The 22,652-nt window shown below is 37.3% G+C and overlaps 1 protein-coding gene across 1 annotated transcript in view; it reads left to right on the top strand.

The window, feature by feature from the left end:
• Positions 1-21,540, top strand: part of l(2)k09022 (HEAT repeat containing 1 homolog l(2)k09022) — a 58,078-nt gene extending 36,538 nt beyond the window's left edge. The window contains exons 26-35 of the mRNA XM_045744223.2: positions 884-1,067; positions 5,037-5,233; positions 7,407-7,582; positions 9,062-9,250; positions 10,590-10,748; positions 12,612-12,775; positions 15,320-15,443; positions 16,816-16,965; positions 18,858-19,019; positions 21,217-21,540. Of these exons, the coding sequence (XP_045600179.2) occupies positions 884-1,067; positions 5,037-5,233; positions 7,407-7,582; positions 9,062-9,250; positions 10,590-10,748; positions 12,612-12,775; positions 15,320-15,443; positions 16,816-16,965; positions 18,858-19,019; positions 21,217-21,423 (1,712 nt within the window). The 3' untranslated portion in view covers positions 21,424-21,540. The remainder of the gene's footprint in view (positions 1-883; positions 1,068-5,036; positions 5,234-7,406; positions 7,583-9,061; positions 9,251-10,589; positions 10,749-12,611; positions 12,776-15,319; positions 15,444-16,815; positions 16,966-18,857; positions 19,020-21,216) is intronic.
• The last annotated feature ends 1,112 nt before the right edge of the window (positions 21,541-22,652 follow it).

Genomic DNA, 22,652 nt, shown 5'->3' with positions numbered 1-22,652 from the left:
GTTTAGGTCATGCCTGTGACTGAGTAAAAAAGCAGCGATTAAAAGAAAAAAGTCATATGACTCATACTAGGCCCTGGGGGTCAAACTGGGATGGGTCAACTAGTCACCCACATAGAGAAAATCATTGCTCGTGCCTACAGTCCGCCAGTAAACACAAGGCCAAAAGAAGAGCTAGATAAATGATCGTGAGATTGTAATGAGGCCAGATGAAGATCAATCATGATTGTTGGTGAAAAGTGTGTGCAAAAGGCACACTGACTCTGGACTTTACAATGTTCCTGGGTATCGGGATATTATTTAAAGGGAAAGACCGAGGGGGTTTAAGCTCTGAATAATACATTTTTATTCCACTTATTTCACTTCAACTATCTTCTTTATTTCAAAAATGTTATAATATATTTTAAAGAGAGTTCCTAACATTTCTTGGGGTTAGTTTTATCCAGCACTGTAGATGCTAAGAGAGAGTTTTGCATCTGGTGACCTACTACTAAAATTAAATAGAATAATTATTAATGTAAGGAGGTATATGATGAAGCATGGATTGAGTGTGAACAATGCACAAGAAGTTGTAATAACAAGGGTAATTAGTTTGATAGGATAATGGATGATTGACCATTTGTCTGATTACCATATGGAGAACTTTGCGCTTAGTCACTGGTGCATCTCGAGTACTTTTGTAGAATAAGTAATTTGCTGGGGTAAGGTAGTAGTACTTTTCCATCGTGTTTCTGAGGGTGTGGTAGGTAGTGAATAGCCACCAATTTGAATATCTAATATCATTAATCTATTTTTCCTGCATTGCTCTTCTTTCTGCCTCAAAATGTAATTGTATATTTAAGAGAAATATAGTACTTGATGGTCTAATTTTACATTTTTGTTTCAGGTCGTTTGTATATGTCTCTGCAACGTAAGGTTGTAGATGTCGTAGATGGAATAAATGCAGTACTACCACCAAACATGTTGATAGAAGTCACCAAGAATCTTCTGACTTCTTCACTATCACTCGTTCGCTGTAAAGCCATGGAAATTCTCTGTGCAAAGCTTCAGCCAAATGCCAATTTCTTCAGGTAATTTTGTACTTCATAGTAAATCCAGCCACAATAGCTTACTTATAAATTTTACAGTCCTGCAGAACCCTCATTCTTCATTCCCCCAACTTTTTCCCCTCTCTATAACCGCCAAGGGAATGTTTTACATGACTAGCCAATTGACTTAATATCTACACTGACTGCTGCCACTCTTGGTCCTTCATACATTCATACAGTCTTAAACCAGTCTGCAGGTGGTAAATGGATTTTCAGAAAAGTCTGACAGGTTTTTCAATATTTAGGATCTGTGAATCTTGTTTTTTGTTTTTTTCATTCTCCAAGTTTAGTATCATTGGTGAACAATTGTGATTTTACTTAGTGAGCTATTTGTTTACCAGTGCTGCAGGGATGAGGATCAATTTGTGTTCCCAAAGTTGTTTCACTGAGGTTGTTAGTCTTTCCTTGTGCATAGGATGAGAGGGTTAAGCTAAAGTGCATTGGGAACATGGTTCTAAGCACCAGGCTTATTTAATGTTTCACAGTCAAGCTTCAGTGGAATTCTTGAAACTCCTTATTTTGCATCCCAGTGCCTGGTAAACATGGCAAAGCATAGAACTTGTATATCAAGATGATCACAGGGAAGGCCAGTTGTTAAGCTCAGAGAGAGCATTTTGCTTGGTTGTGTCATGCAAGGCAAGAACCTCTGTTCAGTATCTGCTGACTAGAAGCAGTAATATAGTAATAGCTAACAGAAAAATGAGAGGTGACATTGGAGGAATAACATAAGAAAAATACTCCAGGCTAGTATGGGAGTTCATGAACATATTAGCAGTAAAATGTAGGAATATGTGAAGGAACACAAGAAATACAAAGTAGAGAAGAGAAGCTATGGATGCATATAATAGCTCTAGTAAAGGAGTAGCCATGCAGTAGGATGGAATAAACAAACTGAAGAACACTGCTGCCTCCTGGTGGGGAGTCAATGTACAGGTGAAACTTATTTAATGTTGAGGTTAGTTTCATGAAAACCATGACTTTAACTGAAATAACATGGAAGTGAAACCAAGAACATCATAGGCCTAGTGTTATAGTAAGGGTTACATTTGTAGTATACTGGGAAAAATTGTGATGTAATTTACTCTTGTCATACCTACCTAGTACTTTTAGCTTAGTTTCTAATAATATTATCTTCCTTTGTTTCTTTGGCCTGTAATTAGGACTACTGCCTGTTATAGATCATTTACCCATCATGCCTTCTTGTCCAAGGAAATTTATTATTACCGTTAATAATATCGAGCTCGGAACTCTCACACCTTGTTTGTTCATGTCTGTAATCAGATGGCAAGATGCATTTCTATCAGCAGCATCTTAATTCACTTTATGATTTTTTTTTAAAGTCGTATGGTTGTATTAAATTTTACATTACAGTATTATATATTTTTGATGTACAGTACTGTAATTTGTGCTATTATTTTCGGTAAACAAAAGTGAAATTTCAAGTACAGTATAAATAGTGTTTGTTGGTAATATTTAAGCTAGCCCTCATGTACTGTACAGTATTTCATTTTCTATAAGTACCATAGGGTTCCATGTCATTTTGTCTCTTTTGTGTTGGAAACTTAAAAAAAAAGACTGTTTACCTGTCTAATGTTAAATTTATTTATTTTTTCTAACTTCATAAAACAAAATGACGTTAACTGGGACAATGTTTAATGAGGTTCACCTGCAGTCATTAGTTTCTAATCCGTAGCTAGCAGAGCTATGAAGGGTTTTCCAAGCAATCCCAGTGATTTCTTAGAAAGGATGCCAAGTGTACTGTTTCTGTTCCTTCATCTTATAGCAAATAGCTGCTTGGCTGTAGAGTCAGATACACTCTCTACCTTAAACCTACATTAGTACCCAGGGATGTTTGAACTTGTTAGTCATTTATGTAATTTAACATAGGTTTATATTGCTATGCTATCTAGTGAATCTTTTCAATAACTTTTTCTAATGTAAAATAGATGCATCATTCTAAGTATAATGTGTTCCCATGCTTGTGTCTAAAGTATTCACATGTAATGGTTAGGGAAGCAATAGAGGAAACATAGATCAGGAGTATTACACAGCCTAAGATTATAACATAGCTTAGGATTATAACATAGTTCAGAAATATGATATAGTTTACTCTTGGTGAACCTATTACCCTTGGTAATAGGAGACTTGGTTGAGGACCGGGCTGCGGGGCACTAAGCCCTGAAATCATCACAAGGTAAGGTAGTTCAGGAATGTAGCATAGTTCGGGAATGCAGCATAGTTCTGGAATGTAGCATAGTTCAAGAATGTAGCATAGTTAAGGAATGTAGCATAGTTTGGGAATGCAGCATAGTTCGGGAATGTAGCATAGTTCAAGAATGTGGATAAGTTCAGAATGCAGCATAGTTCACGAATGCAGCATAGTTCGGGAATGTAGCATAGTTCAAGAATGTAGTATAGTTCAAGAATGTAACATAGTTCGGGAATGTAGCATAGTTCAGGAATGCAGCATAGTTCAGGAATGTAGCATAGTTTAGGAATGTAGCTTAGTTCAAGAATGCAGCATAGTTCAGGAATGCAGCATAGTTCGGGAATGTAGCATAGTTTGGGAATGCAGCATAGTTCGGGAATGCAGCATAGTTAGGGAATGCAGCATAGTTCGGGAATGTAGCATAGTTCGGGAATGTAGCATAGTTCGGGAATGTAGCATAGTTCAGGAATGTAGCATAGTTCTGGAATGCAGCATAGTTTGGGAATGCAGCATAGTTCGGGAATGCAGCATAGTTCGGGAATGTAGCATAGTTCAGGAATGTAGCATAGTTCCTGAATGCAGCATAGTTCAGGAATGCAGCATAGTTCAGGAATGTAGCATAGTTTGGGAATGTAGCATAGTTCGGGAATGAAGCATAGTTCAGGAATGCAGCATAGTTCAGGAATGCAGCATAGTTCAGGAATGCAGCATAGTTCAGGAATGCAGCATAGTTCAGGAATGCAGCATAGTTTGGGAATGCAGCGTAGTTCAGGAATGTAGCATAGTTCAGGAATGCAGCATAGTTCAGGAATGTAGCATAGTTCGGGAATGTAGCATAGTTCGGGAATGTAGCATAGTTCAGGAATGCAGCATAGTTCAGGAATGCAGCATAGTTCGGGAATGTAGTATAGTTCAAGAATGTACCATTGTTCAAGAATGTACCATTGATTGGGAATGTAGCATAGCTCAAGAATGTAGCATAGTACAAGAATGTTCCATTGTTCGTTAATGTAGCATAGTTCAATAATGTACCATTGTTCGGGAATGTAGCATAGTTCAAGAATGTAGCATAGTTCGGGAATGTAGCATAGTTCTGGAATGTAGCTTAGTTCAAGAATACATCATAGTTCAAGAACACATCATAGTTCAAGAACACACCATAGGTCAAGAACACACCATAGTTCAAGAACACAGCATAGTTCAAGAACACACCATAGTTCAAGAACACATCATAGTTCAAGAACACATCATAGTTCAAGAACACACCATAGTTCAAGAACACACCATAGTTCAAGAACACACCATAGTTCAAGAACACACCATAGTTCAAGAACACACCATAGTTCAAGAACACACCATAGGTCAAGAACACACCATAGGTCAAGAACACATCATAGTTCAGGAATGTAACATAGCTCAGAAGTATTCAGTTTACCATAATAACATTGCTTGTAGATCTTTACTTGTTAATAACCATTCACATGGAGTCCTGTAATTTTGTGTGATCAGTTAGTCATAAAATTAATTATTTTAGTTTTCTTATGCTTTACCATGATGACTGCTAACATTACAAACTAAATTTACAGAAATACAGAACAGAAATATTGGCAGCACTGCCGCATTCATTCTTTCTTTGCGTAACCAGATTTTCCTGCTTATTTCCATCGTTAATTTTATTCATTATAATGAATAGTTACTGAATTAGAATGTCCTCTTTCATTAATATTTCTTTAATTTTTCAGGAAAGAAAACATAACGCATTTAAAACCATTCATCAAAATTTTGCTCAAGTTGGCACTGAAAATCAATGAACCATCAGACAATAGACAAACTGCCCTCTTTACTTTACACCTACTTACAAAATATGTGGCGCCTCAAGTTCCTGTTGAAGCAGTTCAGCCAGTTTTATCTGCTGGAGTGGACCTCATCTGCAGAGAAGGTTGGTTTACTTAAGTTATTTTTTAGGTGTCCAAGAAATTCAAGATGTTAGAATTTATCAATCTTGATACCTGCTTAATGGGGTCCTGGGAGTTCTTCTACTCCCCCAAGCCTGGCCCGAGGCCAGGCTTGACTTGTGAGAGTCTTATCTATGGTTGTGGAGGGGTGAGTTCAGGGTGGCTATGGAAGTAATGAGGTGAGGTCAGTGAGGTGACCTCATCACACCTTTGCCTCTCTAACTTTAACCATCTCCCCTTTATCTTTGCTAGATTTGACTAAGCCTTTACAGGTAAAATATTATCTGCAAATAAAGTCTATGCTCATCTCAGTGTTTGTGTAAAAGGTCTGATTCCTATATAGAGGGCGTGTTCTGTCGCTGATATATTATTTCAGCATTAATTTAGGTACTTTGCAGTTTTAAATATAAAATTTATCAATGATTTGCTAGTTCTCTTTGAAAAGGCTATTTAGAATATCTTTTCTTCAAATTAACATAAATTTTCATTGAAGTACTGTTTGATGCTTCACAATTGTGTTTTGTGCCACCTACCTTGCATGTTTCCTGTCTTTTCATTTTTCTTCAGCTGTGTGTCAGAGTTATCTCTAGGTAGCTGGATTGCATCTCCCTTACCCAACCAAAGTTATGTTCTCTGATGGGTTCATGTTTCCTCCTCTTGAGTCCTCTTACTTTCAGGTATGAGGCAGGGCTCTAAAGCTAGATCTCTGTTGTCACTACTAGGTAAGTACAACACACACTCCACCTTCACAGAACAGGGAAAAACAGTCTGGAATAATTTGTAAAGTTGATAAATTGGGTAAGAGAATACCTGACACATAAAGCATGGAAGAGGATATGCCAAAGTTAAGGAAAGTGGTAAGCATCCTTATTATGTGAATGACCTAGCTGAGGAGGCAAGATCTTAGATCAAGATCTTAATGTTTATAGATGATACAAAACTGATGAGAAAAGTAAATCCTGAAGTTTATTGTAAAATTCTGCAGGAGTACCTTAATGAGCTACAAGCAGTGCCAGAGGTATGGTTATTGGAGTTTAGTTCCAACAATTGTGAAGTAATGGGAAGTGTGAATAAGAAATCAGAAGGATGGTAAATAAATTTTAGACTGCTGAATAGTCAGAAAAGAAGAGAATGGAAGAGGAGTCAGAAAAGAAGAGAATGGAAGAGGAGTCAGAAGAGAAGAGAATCAGGGAGTAAACATAATGCCAATACAGTACTAAAATCAAGATGCACATATACTGTGTTTATATAAAACACTGATTGGATAGACAATTGTAAAAATTGCATTTGGAAATCTAAGTAAGGAATCATTCACAACATTATCTAAAGCATACGCTAAGCCAGTCCTAGAATGTAAAATTTCAGCATGAAATCTCATTCGTATGAAGCATAAGAAGAAAATAGAGGAGGCCCGAATATTTGCCATGAGACTGATACAAGAGATAGAGTTGAGTCATGAGGATGGATTAAGAGATCTCAACCTAGTCATGCTAGAGGAATGAAGAACTAGAGTTGATATGATCGCAAAGTATTAAGATACCAAGAGGAGTAAATGAAGAGAATGAAGAATTGATTAAATTATACTCGTTAGTGGATAAGGGGTTTACAGGCTGAAAGGCTACAGAGACTGAAAACACAAGTGACTCAAAAGAAAATTAAGGAGAAATACTTGCATTGAGTGTGGATGGTAAACAAATGGAATGTGGTTGAAGCAGAAGTCATGAAAGATACTCAATTTCAAGAGAAGGCATGACCGAGTATTAGAATATCTGGAAGTATTCAAACACTAGGTAGCTGAAAGGCAAGGCCCTATCTTGCTCCAAAACACCACAAACCCAAAACCATTAGCATAACCATTCCACAACAAACTCTTCCCACCTCCCTGTTATAGGAACCTTTGCTAATTAGTGCAGCCTCAACTCGTTATTGCTATAACATTATAATTATAGTACAATATTTTGTACTCATTACACCATCTTTTCATATCCTGAGTTATGATAGCCAATCAAAAGGGACCTTCAGACTATGTCCAAAATGTATAAAACTGTTGATTATTTTGTTATTGTTATAATGCTTATTGTTATAAAGTTGTAAATGAGGTCAGGGCCTGTGAAGCAGATGGTTATTCAAATTTTTTAAGCTGTTTTATGTTTACAGACACAGAGATGAAGCTTGTGACACAGGCACTGTTGGTGGTGGCAGAATCTGTGGTTGCTCTTAAGGCCCATGCCGTTACTTTCTTAGGACAGCTGTTGCCTGTCCTTATTAAATTTTTAAATGAAGATCAAGACTCTGATCATCTACTTTTGGCAACTGTCACTGCAACTCAGAAGGTTTGTAAATAATGTTTTCATTGCTGATTATCTAGTATTTCTGGGCTGGCCTTCACTTGCTCACCACTTCATTGGCTTTAGTACCACTGATGCCTTGTTTCCAGAGGCATAACATTTCCAGGCCTCTGGACTTTCAGAGGGCCACCGAACACCAGGAACAGAATCTGGTGTGTTTATTGAAGCAAGGGGGAGCATGGGGAGCCGAGATTGAACCCAAACCGACAATCGTGATAAATTTCTACGAGAAATTCAATTTGGTAGTCGAAGTTTGCCTCGATGGTCGTAATTTGCTTATATACTTATGGGTCCACCACAATAGTGAGACAATGTAATGTCTCACTACAAACAAGTGTTAAAATGTCTAACAAGTGTTAAATCGTGCCTGCAAAATGGAGAGAAAGCACCCCAGAAAAGTTATCACTGCCTGATGTTATAATGGAAGGGGACATCCTTTCCAAACACTAACACCTCTCCTCCTCCTCCTCCTCACCGTCTTCGTACACCAACAAGAGTCCTTATTCAAGGTAAGATAAGCAGGCGATAAGTGACAAGCAGCCCAATCTATGAGCTCTCTGATGTCTGCAAATCATTGAACTTTCTTTTTAAAAGATGCGAATGATGCTGGGTTGTAAAGGGGTGACTGCTGTAATGTTGCAAAGTATTGAATTTTTTTTAGAAAAAATTAAAAAATTGAAAATTTTTGAAAAAATAAAATATGTCAAAAGGTTCATTCAGTGTATGTCAGGTAGCCTGCTCCATTTTCTATGAAAAATACAAAAAACGAAAAAATATAAAATAAATTTACAAAATTTGAAAAAAAATGTCATAAGGTTTGTTCAGTGGGTGTCATGTAGGCTGCTCCATTTTCTATGAAAAAAATTGAATTTCATATTGATGTTTTTCGGGGGTATTGTACTGTATTTTAGCTAGTACAAAATGAGTATTATTCAGTATAAAATGTATTTTTAAGTTAATATTTTTGAGTATGGAATGGATTAATTCAATTTACATTATTTCTTATGGGAAAATTTGTTTCGGTTTTCGTACCGTCTCTGGGAACGGATTAACTACGAAAACGTATACACTGCATACAGAAATAAAGTAATGGTGGGTAAAGCATGAAACTGTGTGTTTGTAAAATATGGGCAAATGGCTAAATCCTACAAATGGGCAGTCAGTTTAAATATGTGAGTCCTGTTCTTTCCATGCACAAAAACATCTTTTATAAAGTTGAGAGTGCTGTAGTTATTCAGGGAAGAACTTGCTGGTATTATGAAAGTTTGTTTACTCTTATTTAGTTACCAAAATTAATTTATTATTTTGAGATTTTGTTTAAAGGATTAGTATACATAGTCTATTTGTTTGGGTGGGAATGTTAAAAACATTAACCAGTAGACAAGAATATTTGTCTTTTTATTAATGTCATTTGCAAATTTCGTGTTCACTAATCTTACTCTTAACATTCTTTACCCAACACAGCTACTTGAAAATGTGCCTCAGTTCTTGTCACCATATCTAGTGTCTCTGGTGTGTTCCGTGTGTCGCCTCTCTGCCCGCAAGGAAAAAGCTGCCATTAAGGAGTCTCGGCTGATTATGAGACTGGGCATTGTCAGAGATGCATTAGTCAAGCAGATTGAGCCACGAGTCCTCATTCCTAAATTGACAGAGGTAAGGCATATCAAATACTTTATTCTTAGTGTAGTCTGAAGCAAATAGCACCAGCCTCTAGTGCACAGTATGTAGTTGGCTGAATGCCATGAAATTTATTTCCAGATATCTATAGTATGTTTCTACAATAAAAGTCTACTAAATCTGCATGAAAAATACAAAATTATTCAAATATAGTATACAAATAATAATTCTTACAATATTTGTAAGGAACATATTCATTCAAACCTCAAAAAAATATATATATACTGTACCTATTTTTTTTTTATAGTATCCACCATTTTCACACATGTAAGGCTAATGTACGTAATTTCCTGTTGTTGGGAACAGGAAGTCTGTACTTAGGCTTATCGGCTTATCGAGGTTACCCCTAGGCCAGCTACTTACCTTTCCCAGGATGCTATTCACAACAATTACCTAATTACTCCTGGGGTACTTATTTTCTACTAGGTGAAAAAGAAGCATCAGTTGACCATTCACTTCTGTCCCGCCTGAGGATTGAAACCAAGTCCCTCGAGGATGAGCTGAGGACGTTAACCACTGAAGAGTTTTCAGATTTAGTTTTTCTCCCCCTGCCTGCCCCATTTTAGGTGATAGTTTATTGTTCTAGGAGTGGCAAATGACAGGTGACCTTACCTTATGTACATCATATGCAAACCCTTGTGAAATTCTTCACCACATATTTCAAGGGTTTTTGAATTTTAGTACTTTAGTATTTTAGAGTTATAGTGAATTTTGTGGGTTTGGGAAAAGGTATAACAGTCCCCTGTGGTGAAAGGTAACACATTTGCCCCACCCTTCATAAGCGATTTGACCTAGGTTCGTATCTTGGCCAGGGAGGATTGACTAGGAGCCAGTTCTTAACTGCACCTGTTCACTCAGCAGTGATTCGGTACCTGTTTGTTAAATGATTGGCAGGTCATATTCCAGGGAAACTAGTGGGTAAGGCCTACCATGACCTATGGGATGGGAAAGCTTTCGAGCTCTTGAAACCTGCTGACAGTAGTCGGCAGTCGCCTGTTCCTGTAACCATGTGTAAAAACGAGAGCATCCAGTAAGAATGAGGTACTAAAATGTATAGAAGTATGTACAGTAGTTTGCAGAGAACAAGTCACAATAATGTGGTTGAAAACAAATTCTTCCCCTCCCCTCCCATGGAATGAAGGAATGTGATGACATTTCATTTGTAAGTAGGGTTATAAGTTAGGGATTATCAAAATTTCATTAATTGTTTTACTGTTTAACTTCCAGGATACAGTATATATATAACATATTTCACTAATAATATATTGTGTGTGTATGTATGTATGTATGTATATATATATTAATTTTTTGACAGGCATATGAAACATTGTCGAAGACAGAGGTTGCAGCTCTGCAGAGTTTCACTGTGACACTGGAGATGCTCATTACTCACGTTGATGTGAAAACACTGACAAGACACAAACCTGCACTGCTGAACCTTTTCACCGGAGCACTGGATCTTAGGACAGTAAAGGTGATATCACAATAACAGGTTTTGTAAACAAGAATTAATAAAGTAAACACAAGAAGGCTAGCTACATATTTGGTCAAATTGTTGAAGTAGTATAGTATTGGAAGTTGTTCGACAGGTACACCTCGTTAGTTTAAGATATGGAGTGATGTATAGATTGTTATGGTTTATGAAATTTAGCTCTTCCAGTAGGGGACTACCTTATGGCTCTTATGTGTTTTGTAATTTTTCTAAATTTGCAATGTTCATGTGATATCTGGAGAATGATTTTGCATATCTGCCTAAAATTTTAATGACTCGTGTATGCAAGGTTTAGGAAGGTTTTGTGCCACATTTAAAAGCCATTTTAACTTTTCATTGGGTGGTGCCGATGCCTTGACCAATAGCTACACATTATTCTTGATGCTATGGTATACTCCCAATTGTCTCAATTAGGAATTTGTCCTTGAGAAAGTGATATTGATCATTGCCAATGATTGACAATGACATTGAAAGTGATCATTGCCTATAGTTCTTTCACATATCTAGTAAAGGTAAACAGTGGTGAGACCACCACCGAGTGTATCAGCAAAACCTATGATTGGGTAAATGAAGTCAGCATCAACTAGTGGATGGGAAATGGAATAGAAATGGAAAATGCTCCTTTCTCTCTTGAAACGAGATGAGAGAGGTATCAAGACTATATACAGTGTACGTATATAGAAGTTACGGGAGGGTTAAGTCCCAAATTTGCACAGTAACATAACATACTGGAGTGGTGCCATAGGCACAATCAGGGAACACTGAGGTTCACAGCTGTTCAGAAGAAATATTGCAAGGAAGCAATATTTAGCTGCTTCAAGCAAACATCCTGTCGGACCGAGTTACCACAAGTCATACTGGCCCCAGGCCGAGCTTGGGTGGTAGAACAACTCCCAGAATCCTCTCCCGGTAAACTCCAGGTAATCAGCTGACTATAATGCAAAAAACTAATCATAATACAACATTGGAGCTTTGAGAAAATAGAGATACTCAAGGTAGCCTACCAATAAGATCATATACTAGGTATGGTGCCAGTGTTAACCATGAACATAATGGTAGGGATTACCAAAAACTCTATAACAAATATTGTATGGGAAGTCAAAGCACATCCCTTCCACCAAATATAGGAAAGACAAGGACTTCTTGTGGCAACACATCAAGGTAACAAAAAGAGACAGAGAATGGGATCCATCTACCCTAGACTTGGTATTTACCAAAAATGAGGAAGGTAGAAAAACTAAAAACATGAGGTGCCACTAGGTAGGCAGTATGTATAAATTATTGTTTGAGTACACTGTCGAACTATACACAGAGTCGGACCAAGATACAGTTTGAATAGTATAACAGTGTACAGAAAAGGGCACTACAGGAAGGAATTCCACTCCACGATGATGCAATCCTAATCATTCTGAACCATTTTACTGTATAGTGTTGAGGTTCTCCACTGGAAAGCACATATTCACTGGATGTGAAGTTTCTGGAAATCAGTGTCCATATAGCAGAGTTGAAGTGTATTTTATATATTATTGCTAGTTTATAACTTAACATTTCAAATTACTAACTTATCTGTATATGTGATATCTGAATTACAAACTTACTTGGATATGTGCTGTTGAAATGACATGCACATTACTAGAAAAAAAGCATATGTTTGGTTTGCAACAACTTTTAACCATATATTACAGAGCATGTTATAGATCTCTGACAAGGTACAGTAAGATTCTTCATGCCTATTTTATACAGATCAGATACCTAGAACTTTGAATGAGTTGTTTAAACCTCCATAAACTGTATGTATATACTTTGATTTTGGTGATTTTCATTACTGTGTTATTTCTTGTGCAGGGTGATTCTGAGGTCGTGTGTGCGGTCGAGACAGATGTATCTGGTGCCTTGGGCAAATTACTTCTTCGCCTCAATGAGTATGACAACGTTGCCATTTTCCGCTCATTACAAACCTGGGCTGCTGAGGCTGAAGACAAGCCTTCCAGACTAATAACATTCTATAGGTAAACCTCCCTTGTTGAATGTCTTGTAAATGTTTAACTTTTGTCTCATAAAGGGGTTGAAAAATGTCAATATGAAGTCAATTATTGTGTAGTTAAATTGTACATCAAAGATTCTGGAATTGTGTTCATACATGAGAAGTAACTTTACTTCAGTCCAGTTACCTCCACCATCTTCTGAAGGGCATCAATGGAATAAGGAGGGTATGTGTGTGTGTGTGTGTGTTTATTAAGTGTATATTTACTGCACATTTATTTATTTAGTTGTATATTATTCATTTAGTTGTTTATTGAAGAACTTTTCCCTCAATAAACAACTGGAATAGTGTATTATAAGCACTATTGTGGAAGTCATTGGTGGACTTCAGAATTGGTTTGTATAGTAGAACATCAGGCTAAATTGGGAGATTTTAAAGCTACAGTATTCGTAATTTGGGGACCCACTGTACACATTTATTAATAGAATTGTATCCCCTTTATTGAATATGCAAGTTTTGTATACCTTGTCACAAGCAAAATCATGATTTGTGAACAAGGCCCCTGTGGTTGTTTTCCCTTTGTCACTGGCAGGAGTCCACCCAGATTATTGCTAGTATGTCAGGTCCTGAGCATATTTTAACACTTTCGCGCTCCAGCAAATGAAAAAAAACTTAACCCAAGTGGGCCTGGCGTTTCGGGCGATCGAGCGGCAACATTTGAAAGTGTATACTCTTGTCACTGTCCTGACGTTAATTTTCGATGTACGTATTTCATTTTTGCACCAATGTGTTCGCAATAGAATGTTCTAGAAGAACATAAGTATAAAATGTCACCAAAACATAAGTTAGATCAGCACCAAATAAAAAACTACGTCGATCACTAGCCGTGAGTGCCTGACAGCAACGAAATGTTTCTCTTATCTTCAGGGTTGTCAACTCCATACTTGTCCTACAGGGATAATTTTGGTATCACTGAAATCGCAATAAAATTCTCTACATGGACATATGCATATAAATATAGGACCAATGTCGCAGGCCACCTACAAGAGTGTAGAAAGTGGCCGAAGTGTTACCCGCGGCATATCTGCGAAACCCGCATTGAAAAGTGTATACAGGTATTCAATTCACTGTCCTGACATTATTTTTCGATGTATATATTTCATTTTTGTACCAATGTGTTCGCAATATAATGTTCTAGAAGAAGATAAGTATAAAACGTCACATAAGGATGCGTTCGACCGGCAACAAATATAAAAACTACGTCGATTATACTCGTCGTGTCAATAATACAATTGTTTTACCACGATGATTCACTGCCATGCTGTTCTCCCAAATAAGCTCTTCGGCTATTAGAGAAAACGTAAATTTCATGGCGAACATTTGTAAACTATCCCCAAGTAGATCGGATAGAAATTGGAATTTATACAAATACTTTTTCTCAAGACTCCAGGCGGTGTCACCCATGCGGAAACAAGACAAAACTTTGTGACGATGTCCGGCGCCACCACTGGGTGAAAGTGTTAACACCACCCACACAAGTAACTTTTCAAGCAGTCTTGTGGGGAGCATTGTAAAGAACATACCTCAGTCTACTTTCTGTGAAAACTAGTTATTACATCCAAGAACACGCAAAACCAACTGGCTCTCCCTCTTAGCAATCACTGGGTCATCTAATATATCCAATAAATGTTCTGAAATTACATAACTAGTACTACCCCTTTCTGTGACTGCCATCAAGTGACAGCACTAGCCAGTGCAACCAGTTTGAGAGAGGGTTGGGAACAGGAGCATCAAAGATGCTGCTAAGAAAGAGGCATTTCATTCCACTCAATGCTCTATTCGTGACAGAACTTTCTTGGTTACTCACTTTAATCATCTACAAATTGAAACAAATCTAGATTGTGTGATAGTAAACCTTCAGGAACTTAAATGAGTAAGTAGAAGTAGACAGTGAAGACCTGGGGCAAGAAAGACATTTCACAGACGACATCCAACTCAAGGTGATACACATTTGAAGGGATGAGGCAGATTCAGAGATTGCATAAGGTGAAGGTTTGATTTGAGGACCAGGAATCCTAGGCCCTAATCTTGAAGGAAGACATAGCCGAGGTGGAGAGCACTGTGATACCATCTTTCCTCAGATCATGCGAGTGGAGTAAATGTAGTTGATTCAACTCGACCACCTAGCAAACGAACTGGGAAAGGAAAGCATTGGATTAGGGTGACAGAATACACGAATGCAGAAAGAAAGTGTATTTGGATCTAGCCTACACGATGGCAGGCTAGATCCAAATACACTTTGTAAAACAGCTAAAGGACACACAATAAATATAGATGGACAAAATTGGGTCATGACAGAGCAGGGGACTCGATCTTAGCTTAGACTCATCCTTATGGCAACTGCTTTATTATGGAAAGTTACTTAATATTGAAGTAAAAAAAAGTTCACTTATTTTATTGCTGTTATGTCTTATCACAATAAGTTGAATGTCTTACCAGTTGATTAATTTTAATTACCACTTATCTTTGCAAGATATGTTAGAAGTTATGAGTTTCCATCTATTTTCAGGTTTGCTGATCACTTGGCTGGAACATTCAAAGTGCTGTTCATCAAAGCCAAACTGGCAGACAGTTTGTTTAGTCATGCTGCAAGCCTTCTTGAATGTAACAACTCGCTTAAGAAACCTAACACAGTAAGGAAATGTTGTGCAGTTTCATAATAGCAAACTTTTTTTTTTTCACTGTTCCTCTTGGAAGAAATCTCATCATTTTATATATGAAAATAATTGTACAAAATCCTGTTCTCAGGAATGTGGGAGTTGTGTTCCCATTCAAGTATGGTCATGTATAGCTTGCATTGCATGATCCTAGTAGCTGTGTGTGTATATCTACTTGAAGGATTGAATGCGGCTTTGTCTCTCTTTCCATTCTAGAGCTGTATTGTTTGATGAACTAATGTGCTTCTGCTGTTTGTGCTCGTTTAAGTGGCATGAGGTTTAAAAAAAAAAACACAGTGACTGCCTGTTTGCTCCCACTTTCTTAGGGTTGATGCAGCTTCACACTCGGTTGCTTTTGCTTTCTGGAGCCCTCATGGTGGATGACTTGCAGGCTTGCTTGCACTTGGCTATAGTTATGTGTTTTCATGGAGCTTTTCTCTGGCTCAGGGAGGATGTTGATTCACTCGGTTTGGGGTCAGGTGTGGGTGCCTTGTTACCTGTCGTGGTGGCTTCAGCGGGTTTACCCAAGTTGTATGCACCCATCCTCAGGAGGTTGTAGCATTCCACTCTACCCACCTCAAGTGTTGGCAGGCTGTATTGGTCCAGTTGCTAGATTTGGCTTGGTCTTTAGCCTTCCTTCCTCTTTTCACTTTTCCTCTTTCCAGAGGATATTGTTGCCCAGTTCTTGTCCTCTGCCAGCTTCATGTCATCCCATTTACCAGTTGTTGTACACTTTGGGTTTTCTTCCTCGTTTTCAGAGGTGGGTGCGCAGAGCTTGGGCTTTGCCAGTTGTTGGTTGGGGTAGGCCCTTGATAGAGCCAGATTTTGGGATGTTTGTGTCTCGTCCTGCTTGTTCCTCTTCTGCTCGTCAGCAATGCTCTCACTCTTCTCAGAAAGATACCGCTACTTGTGTTCACTAGCTCTTTCACAGTTTGCCCCTCTGACGGGGTGGTGATGGAGGGGGTAGCTTGGAGGTAAATGGAGGTAGTTTGCTGACTTCTGGTTCACTTTTGCTGACTTTTGTGGAATTTTTGGGTTATTTCTTGTGGCCTTTAGTGGAGTTAGGTGTTTTGGGAAACTCTTTTCCCCTCTTCTCTGTTGGGTCACTGTGAATTGGGTGGCTTCTAGCATGATTGAAATGGCCGCATCTCTTCGTTGGATTTCTCGTCTCTTCCCAGTCTTGAAACAGGATTTGATGGATTTTGGCTTCATCTTCAATATTTTGGGATTGAACTTGTTCATGCCCTATCCCACTTTCTGCATGACCTTTAAAGTAGTAGTTTATTCTCTTGCCTATTGATTTGTGCACTCTGAATACCTATTTTGTAAACAAAATTATGCATTTCAGGTATTTGGGTGTGGAGATGAAGCAGAAAACAAAACATCTGTCCTTCTTAATGCAGTTTTGGATTCGCTCACCAAAATCTTTCTCTATGACTCTGTTAATTTTACCAACCAAGAAAGATTCCAACTCATGGTCAGACCTTTAACTGATCAGGTAAGATGCTTAATGGTTAATTAATATTTCTTAATTGTTTGTGCTTTCATTGCAGGCTGTAGATGTTGTTGATGCATCGTAAGCCCCTGCTTGAGCATTTAGGAAAAGGAAAATGTATCAAGTGCTAGAATTTTAGGGGTATTAGTTTACTAAGTGTAATGGATAGAATAGTGATTAAAAGAGCACAGGAAATTGCTGAGGAATTAATCATTGATGGACCAGCCCGTCCTCCTAAGGTTTCCCAACGTCAAGAAAACAGTCAATTTAAAGTGTCCTTCTTATCCTACCAGAGGACCCAAAACAGAAAACGAGACAGTACGTTACTTTCGCGAGCCACTTCCATTTTCTAGTACAGTACGACAGTTTTTGACCTTTTGTAACACATTCAAACGAAAAGTGACGTTCTCTGTAGGACAGGTTGGATGAACACAGTAAGAATTTTAAAGACGGTCATGTTCTTTTGTTCTCGAATTAGTATCCTGAGTGATATCTGGGGTATTTCTGAGTATTCTGCAAAAGACTGTGCTAAATAGTTTTCCAGGCTTGGTACCTTCTTTTGATAATTATTTAGAGATGGATATACACTTTGTGTATACCATAGGTCAAATACGGGTTATTGGGTGATGTCAGATTTGATGCATGTACATTAAAGGTTCTTTTAGGAGAAAGTGACAGATTTAAAATGACTAGTTGATGATTAATTGATGCTTGCAAGAGAAGACTGTTAAAAGGTATTGAGGGCAAAAGTAAAGTTACTGTACTAGAAAAAGAAGGAACTTATGTGAAATAAATGTTTATGGTGAAGTACTAAAAGAGGTTGATCAGTTCAAATACCTGGGAAGTGTTACTGATAAAATCTGAATTTGTACAATCAAAGTTGAGAGTGAGACAGGCAGTGAATGTGGCTGGTGCAGTAAAAATCCTGGTTATAAGAGCCCTGATAGGTATTGAGGCATATACAGTATATAGAGCACTAAATGAAGTAATAGTAGTGTTGATCCTTAATTATAGTTGTGACACAATGGTATGCTATGGACCTAAAATCTACTGAATTATAGGAGTAGAAGTTGATAACTTGAGAAGCATATATGGTATAAGGAGGATAGTACTAGTATGGACTGAAAATGTTTTGGAAAGTTGTAGAGTGCAACAATCAATAACATTCAAGATAATGGAGTATGCTGAGATGTGAAAATGATGAATGAATGGATGATGGTAGACTGGCGAAGAGAGTATATTCGAGTGAATTTTAGGAAAGAGAGAGGAGAGTAAGGCAAGGAAGGTGGTGGATGGATATGGTGAATGTTTGAGGAATTAATGAGTGTAAACATAGCATGGTTGGAAGCAGTATGTAAAGAGGGAAAGAATGTTTATACTGTAAATTAAATTCACAAGGCCTCATGAAGCAGTGAGGTGGTGCTGCTGATGACTGATGGTATGTGATAATAATAACTAAATCGTGATGCTTTGTGGTGTGAAGAATAATTTTGTTTTTTTTTCTACATATTTTTTTCTACATATTTTTACTACAGTATATATTTCACCTATTTTCTCTGAACTGAGGCCTCTCCACCTCATAAAACTAGGAAACTGGGTATTCATTTGCATGTAACGGAAAATAAAATTTTAATCCATGTTTATGATTTTTAATTATTGAATAGCATGGAGTTAAAATAAATTTAAACATAAAATGGAAGCTAAAATTAAGTAAATATTAAGTTGAATAAATATACTTTGTATGCTGGAAAAAATACATCAATTCTAAATGTTAAAGTGTTGTTTTAACAATGTATATTGTATTCCTAGCATAATTTGATTGAAAATGCACATAAACTTTCATTCTATGCAGTCATAATGACCTTATTATTGCTAAACATTAAATTTTCTTTCAGCTGGAGAACACCATTGGTGGTACAGAAACCTACAAAAATCGTGTCAACAATCACCTGATTCCGTGCATTACTAAGTTTGCCATCGCTGTTGGAGACGACTCTCTTTGGAAGAATCTTAACCGACAGATCCTCCTTAGAGTCAGAAATGATGACCAGCCTATGGTGTGTATTTCCCATTTGTATTTATGCCTGCAGAACCGAGTTGTTTACTCTTGGACCCCTGCCTTTCTAGCTATTGTCTAATGTACTGACTCCCAATCTATTTTCCTCTTATCATATCTACTACATATATTTCTAAATCACACACATACATGGACATAGGAGGAACTAGATGACAAATGAGAGGGCCTCATGAAGGTCCTGGGAGATTACAATAGGTGCCGATAAAAAATCACTATTGTTGGTATCGGGGGATTTCAATTTCAAAGCAATAGACTGGAAGGCCTATGAAGCAAAAACCTGAAGACATATGGACAGACAAATTTGTAGACCTCATCCTGGAGATGTTCATGTATCAACACATTAAGCAGGTCATGAGGGAAGGGAATGTACAGTCAATACTTGATTTGATAGTCACCAGGAAATAAGAGGTGATATTTGATATTCAGTACCTTCCTCCCTTGGGAATGAGTGACCATGTCCTGTTGGAAATTATATATGTAATACTATATAATCTAGAGGAGAATGGAAAAATTTAAATAGTTGAGAATCTTAATTTTAAGAGGACACTATGGCATTTGGCAGTCCAGAAATACACAATCTGCTCATCCTTCATGGTCCTGCCCTACTCTTGTTTCTTTAGCATAGAACTCCAGTAGGTTTGATAGCCATGCTTTTCTTTTCCTGAATCCAGGTTAGTGTTGGTTTACATATCTAATTCTCTCGTGTGTAACTAGTCTTAACCTGATTATTCTTTCAAGCACTGTGTATGTGTATTTGCTGTTTGTTCCTGCAGAATCTAGCTATTAGCTCCTAGATCCCGCCTTTCTAACTAACCTATTTTTCCTCAATTATGATGACTACATATATTTCTCTCTTAACACACGCACACACTCATCCTCAGAAAGCAGCCTGTAGCAGCTTCTAACTCCCAGATTCTTATTTACTGCTAGATGAACAGGGGCACCAGGGTGAAAGAAATTGCCCATTAGTTTCTGCCTCAGCCAGAAATCGAACCCGGGCCCTTAGGAGTTCGATTACTTGGGACAGTGCTTGAGGGGACTACGACCCCCAAGTGCTGTCCACTCGGCCGCGATGCTGTGTATATATGTAATTACTTAAGTGTAGTTACAGGATGAGAGCTACACTCGTGGTGTCCCGTCTTCCCAGTACTCTGTCAAATAATGCTTTGGAAAACCACTGATGGTTTTGGCCTTCACCACTTTTTCACTTAGCTTGTTCCAACTGTCTACTACTGTTTGAAAAAGAAAAATTTCTTAATGTTTTTCGGCCCCTTTGGTTCCTTAACTTGAATCCGTGTCCTCTTGCTCGTGATGTTGCTGGTTTCAGGAATATCTTTTGTCAATTTGGTTGATTCGTGTTAGTATTTTGTAGGTGGTGATTATATCTCTTCTTATTCTTCTATCTTCTAGTTTTGGCATGTTTAACCCCCTCTAGTCTCTCCTTGTAACTCTGTCTTTCAGTTCCGGAAACCATTTTGTAGCATGTCGTTGCACCCTTTCCAGTTTATTTATGTGCTTTTTGAGATTTGGGCACCATACAACTGCTGCATATTCCACTTTTGGTCTCACAAAAGTCATGAAGTTTCTTTGGTATTTCACCATCCCTATAATTAAAAGCAACGCATACGCTCCTCAAAATGTTCTTTGTGTGTTCCTCTGGCGACAGCTTGCTATCCAAAATTACCCCTAGGTCTCGTTCTTTATTAAAAGCTCTAATTCCTTTCCACATAATTTGTAAGCTTTGTATGGTCTATTTTCTCAGATTCCACATTCCATAACATGGCATTTATTCTCATTAAATCCCATTTGTCACTTGGTGCTACAAGCACTTATTTTAACTAGATAAATTTGAAGGGCATTAGTATCGTCTGCATCTCCTATTTTTTTTTTATCTGCAAGAATTGTGACTACCTTCGTCAGTAAGTGTTTTGTCTCAAAATTATATCACCCTAAGCAAGTTTCTTTGTTTATTCAACTAGTCTGTCTACTCTTTCACTGCAATCTTAAAAGAAGTTTGTTTTTAATTTTAGATGTCTCCTATGTTTTTCTAATATAAGAATAATTCACATTACAATTAGGTTGATTTAAACTCCAGTATATTTTAATATCTCCCTTCATATTTATATGACCAATTTTATATTTATTACCTGTAATAAAATATTTATGTATACTTTCAGGTAATTTTGGCAGCATTGCAAACCTTCCAGGCACTAATGGAAACACTGGGAGAAGACTTCTTACAACCTGTATTGGCAGACACAATGCCCTACATCACTGAGGTTCTAGAAAGTCTTAATACTGATGTTGAAGCTTTTACTAGAGAAATATTTACCAAGATGGAAGGGATACTTGGGGATAATCTACGAGCTTACTTGGATTATTGATAACATTGACTTTATTCGGGTTTATTTAAATTAAATATATACAGTATAGATGAAATGAAGTTATTTGTTAGTTAAATTAAGTGTATCTATTTCAAAAAATACAAAAATTATCAATTACTTAAGTGTTTTTGTTCACCCCATGCTGTATTGCTGCTCTAGTTTTAAACTCATTTTCATCCAGGAACATCCTACCTTTTGATAGTAGCCTCATATAAAATCTAACCCAGATAGTCAACTGTTAAAAACACCTGGAAAAGGATATGAAACTTTATTAAAACATTTTTACATCTTGGTTTGGTCATCACAGATATAGTAATCATTTCTTAATTGTATTAAGAATCCAGAATGTGGGAAGCTGAAGATTGCCTTAAAATTTCAAGATGACAAATTAAACAGGAAACAGCAGTGGGAGAGCACTGTTCACTGAAATGATGTATCAGGCTAATTGGTGGTGGCAAAATGTGAAGAGTCAACTTTAGATATGTTGAAACATAGTGATCTAACATGTTTGAAAATGAATTACTGTCAATGAAAACAATATTGTATGAGAACTATAGGTATTATTTTCCAACTCGGTAACTGCTTTTTGATTTTGAAAGGAAGAATTGAGATCCTGTAGTCATTCAATTGTATCATACAGCAATTTATGACAAGTTTCCTGTTTCCATTGGTCAAAAGAATAAAGAAGGGGGATTCTGTTGGCACAAAAATTGACAAAATGGCAGGTCAATGTTAGACCATTAATAGTGAAACAGAAAACAACAGAATATAAATTGTCCCACAACACATTAAAGCATGCAACAAGAAAATTAGTACCTTGAGAAAGGGTGCAGGTTACATCTGAAAATTAGTTTTTTAATACATTTATACATACTGTATAATGTGTCTTTCCTTTGCCTTCATTTAAGCACTAAGGCATTGTAGTTTCTCCAAGAAAATTAGTCAGGTACTATACAGTGAATGAAAGTCTGTTGATAATTATTACTGCATAAATTGTACAGGATATTCCACTAAGTCTCCCATGTCAAACACTACTGGAGAGAGCAGACAAGAAGTCAGTGTGGCCGTGTCTGGCAGTCTCGTTTCAAGTTATGTAAGACGCACAGACACAGCTGTGAGGTAATTAAGAAAGCAAATGCACAACATAACACTAAGATGAGTGGACCAAGTAAGTAATCAAAAGAAGGCACCAAGCCGTTGAGTGGACCAAGAAAAATTAGGTTCAACAG

This window comes from Procambarus clarkii, chromosome 32 (genome assembly GCF_040958095.1).
Source record: "Procambarus clarkii isolate CNS0578487 chromosome 32, FALCON_Pclarkii_2.0, whole genome shotgun sequence".
In the NCBI taxonomy this organism is placed as follows: domain Eukaryota; kingdom Metazoa; phylum Arthropoda; class Malacostraca; order Decapoda; family Cambaridae; genus Procambarus; species Procambarus clarkii.
This window is presented reverse-complemented; position numbering and strand designations above follow the sequence as displayed.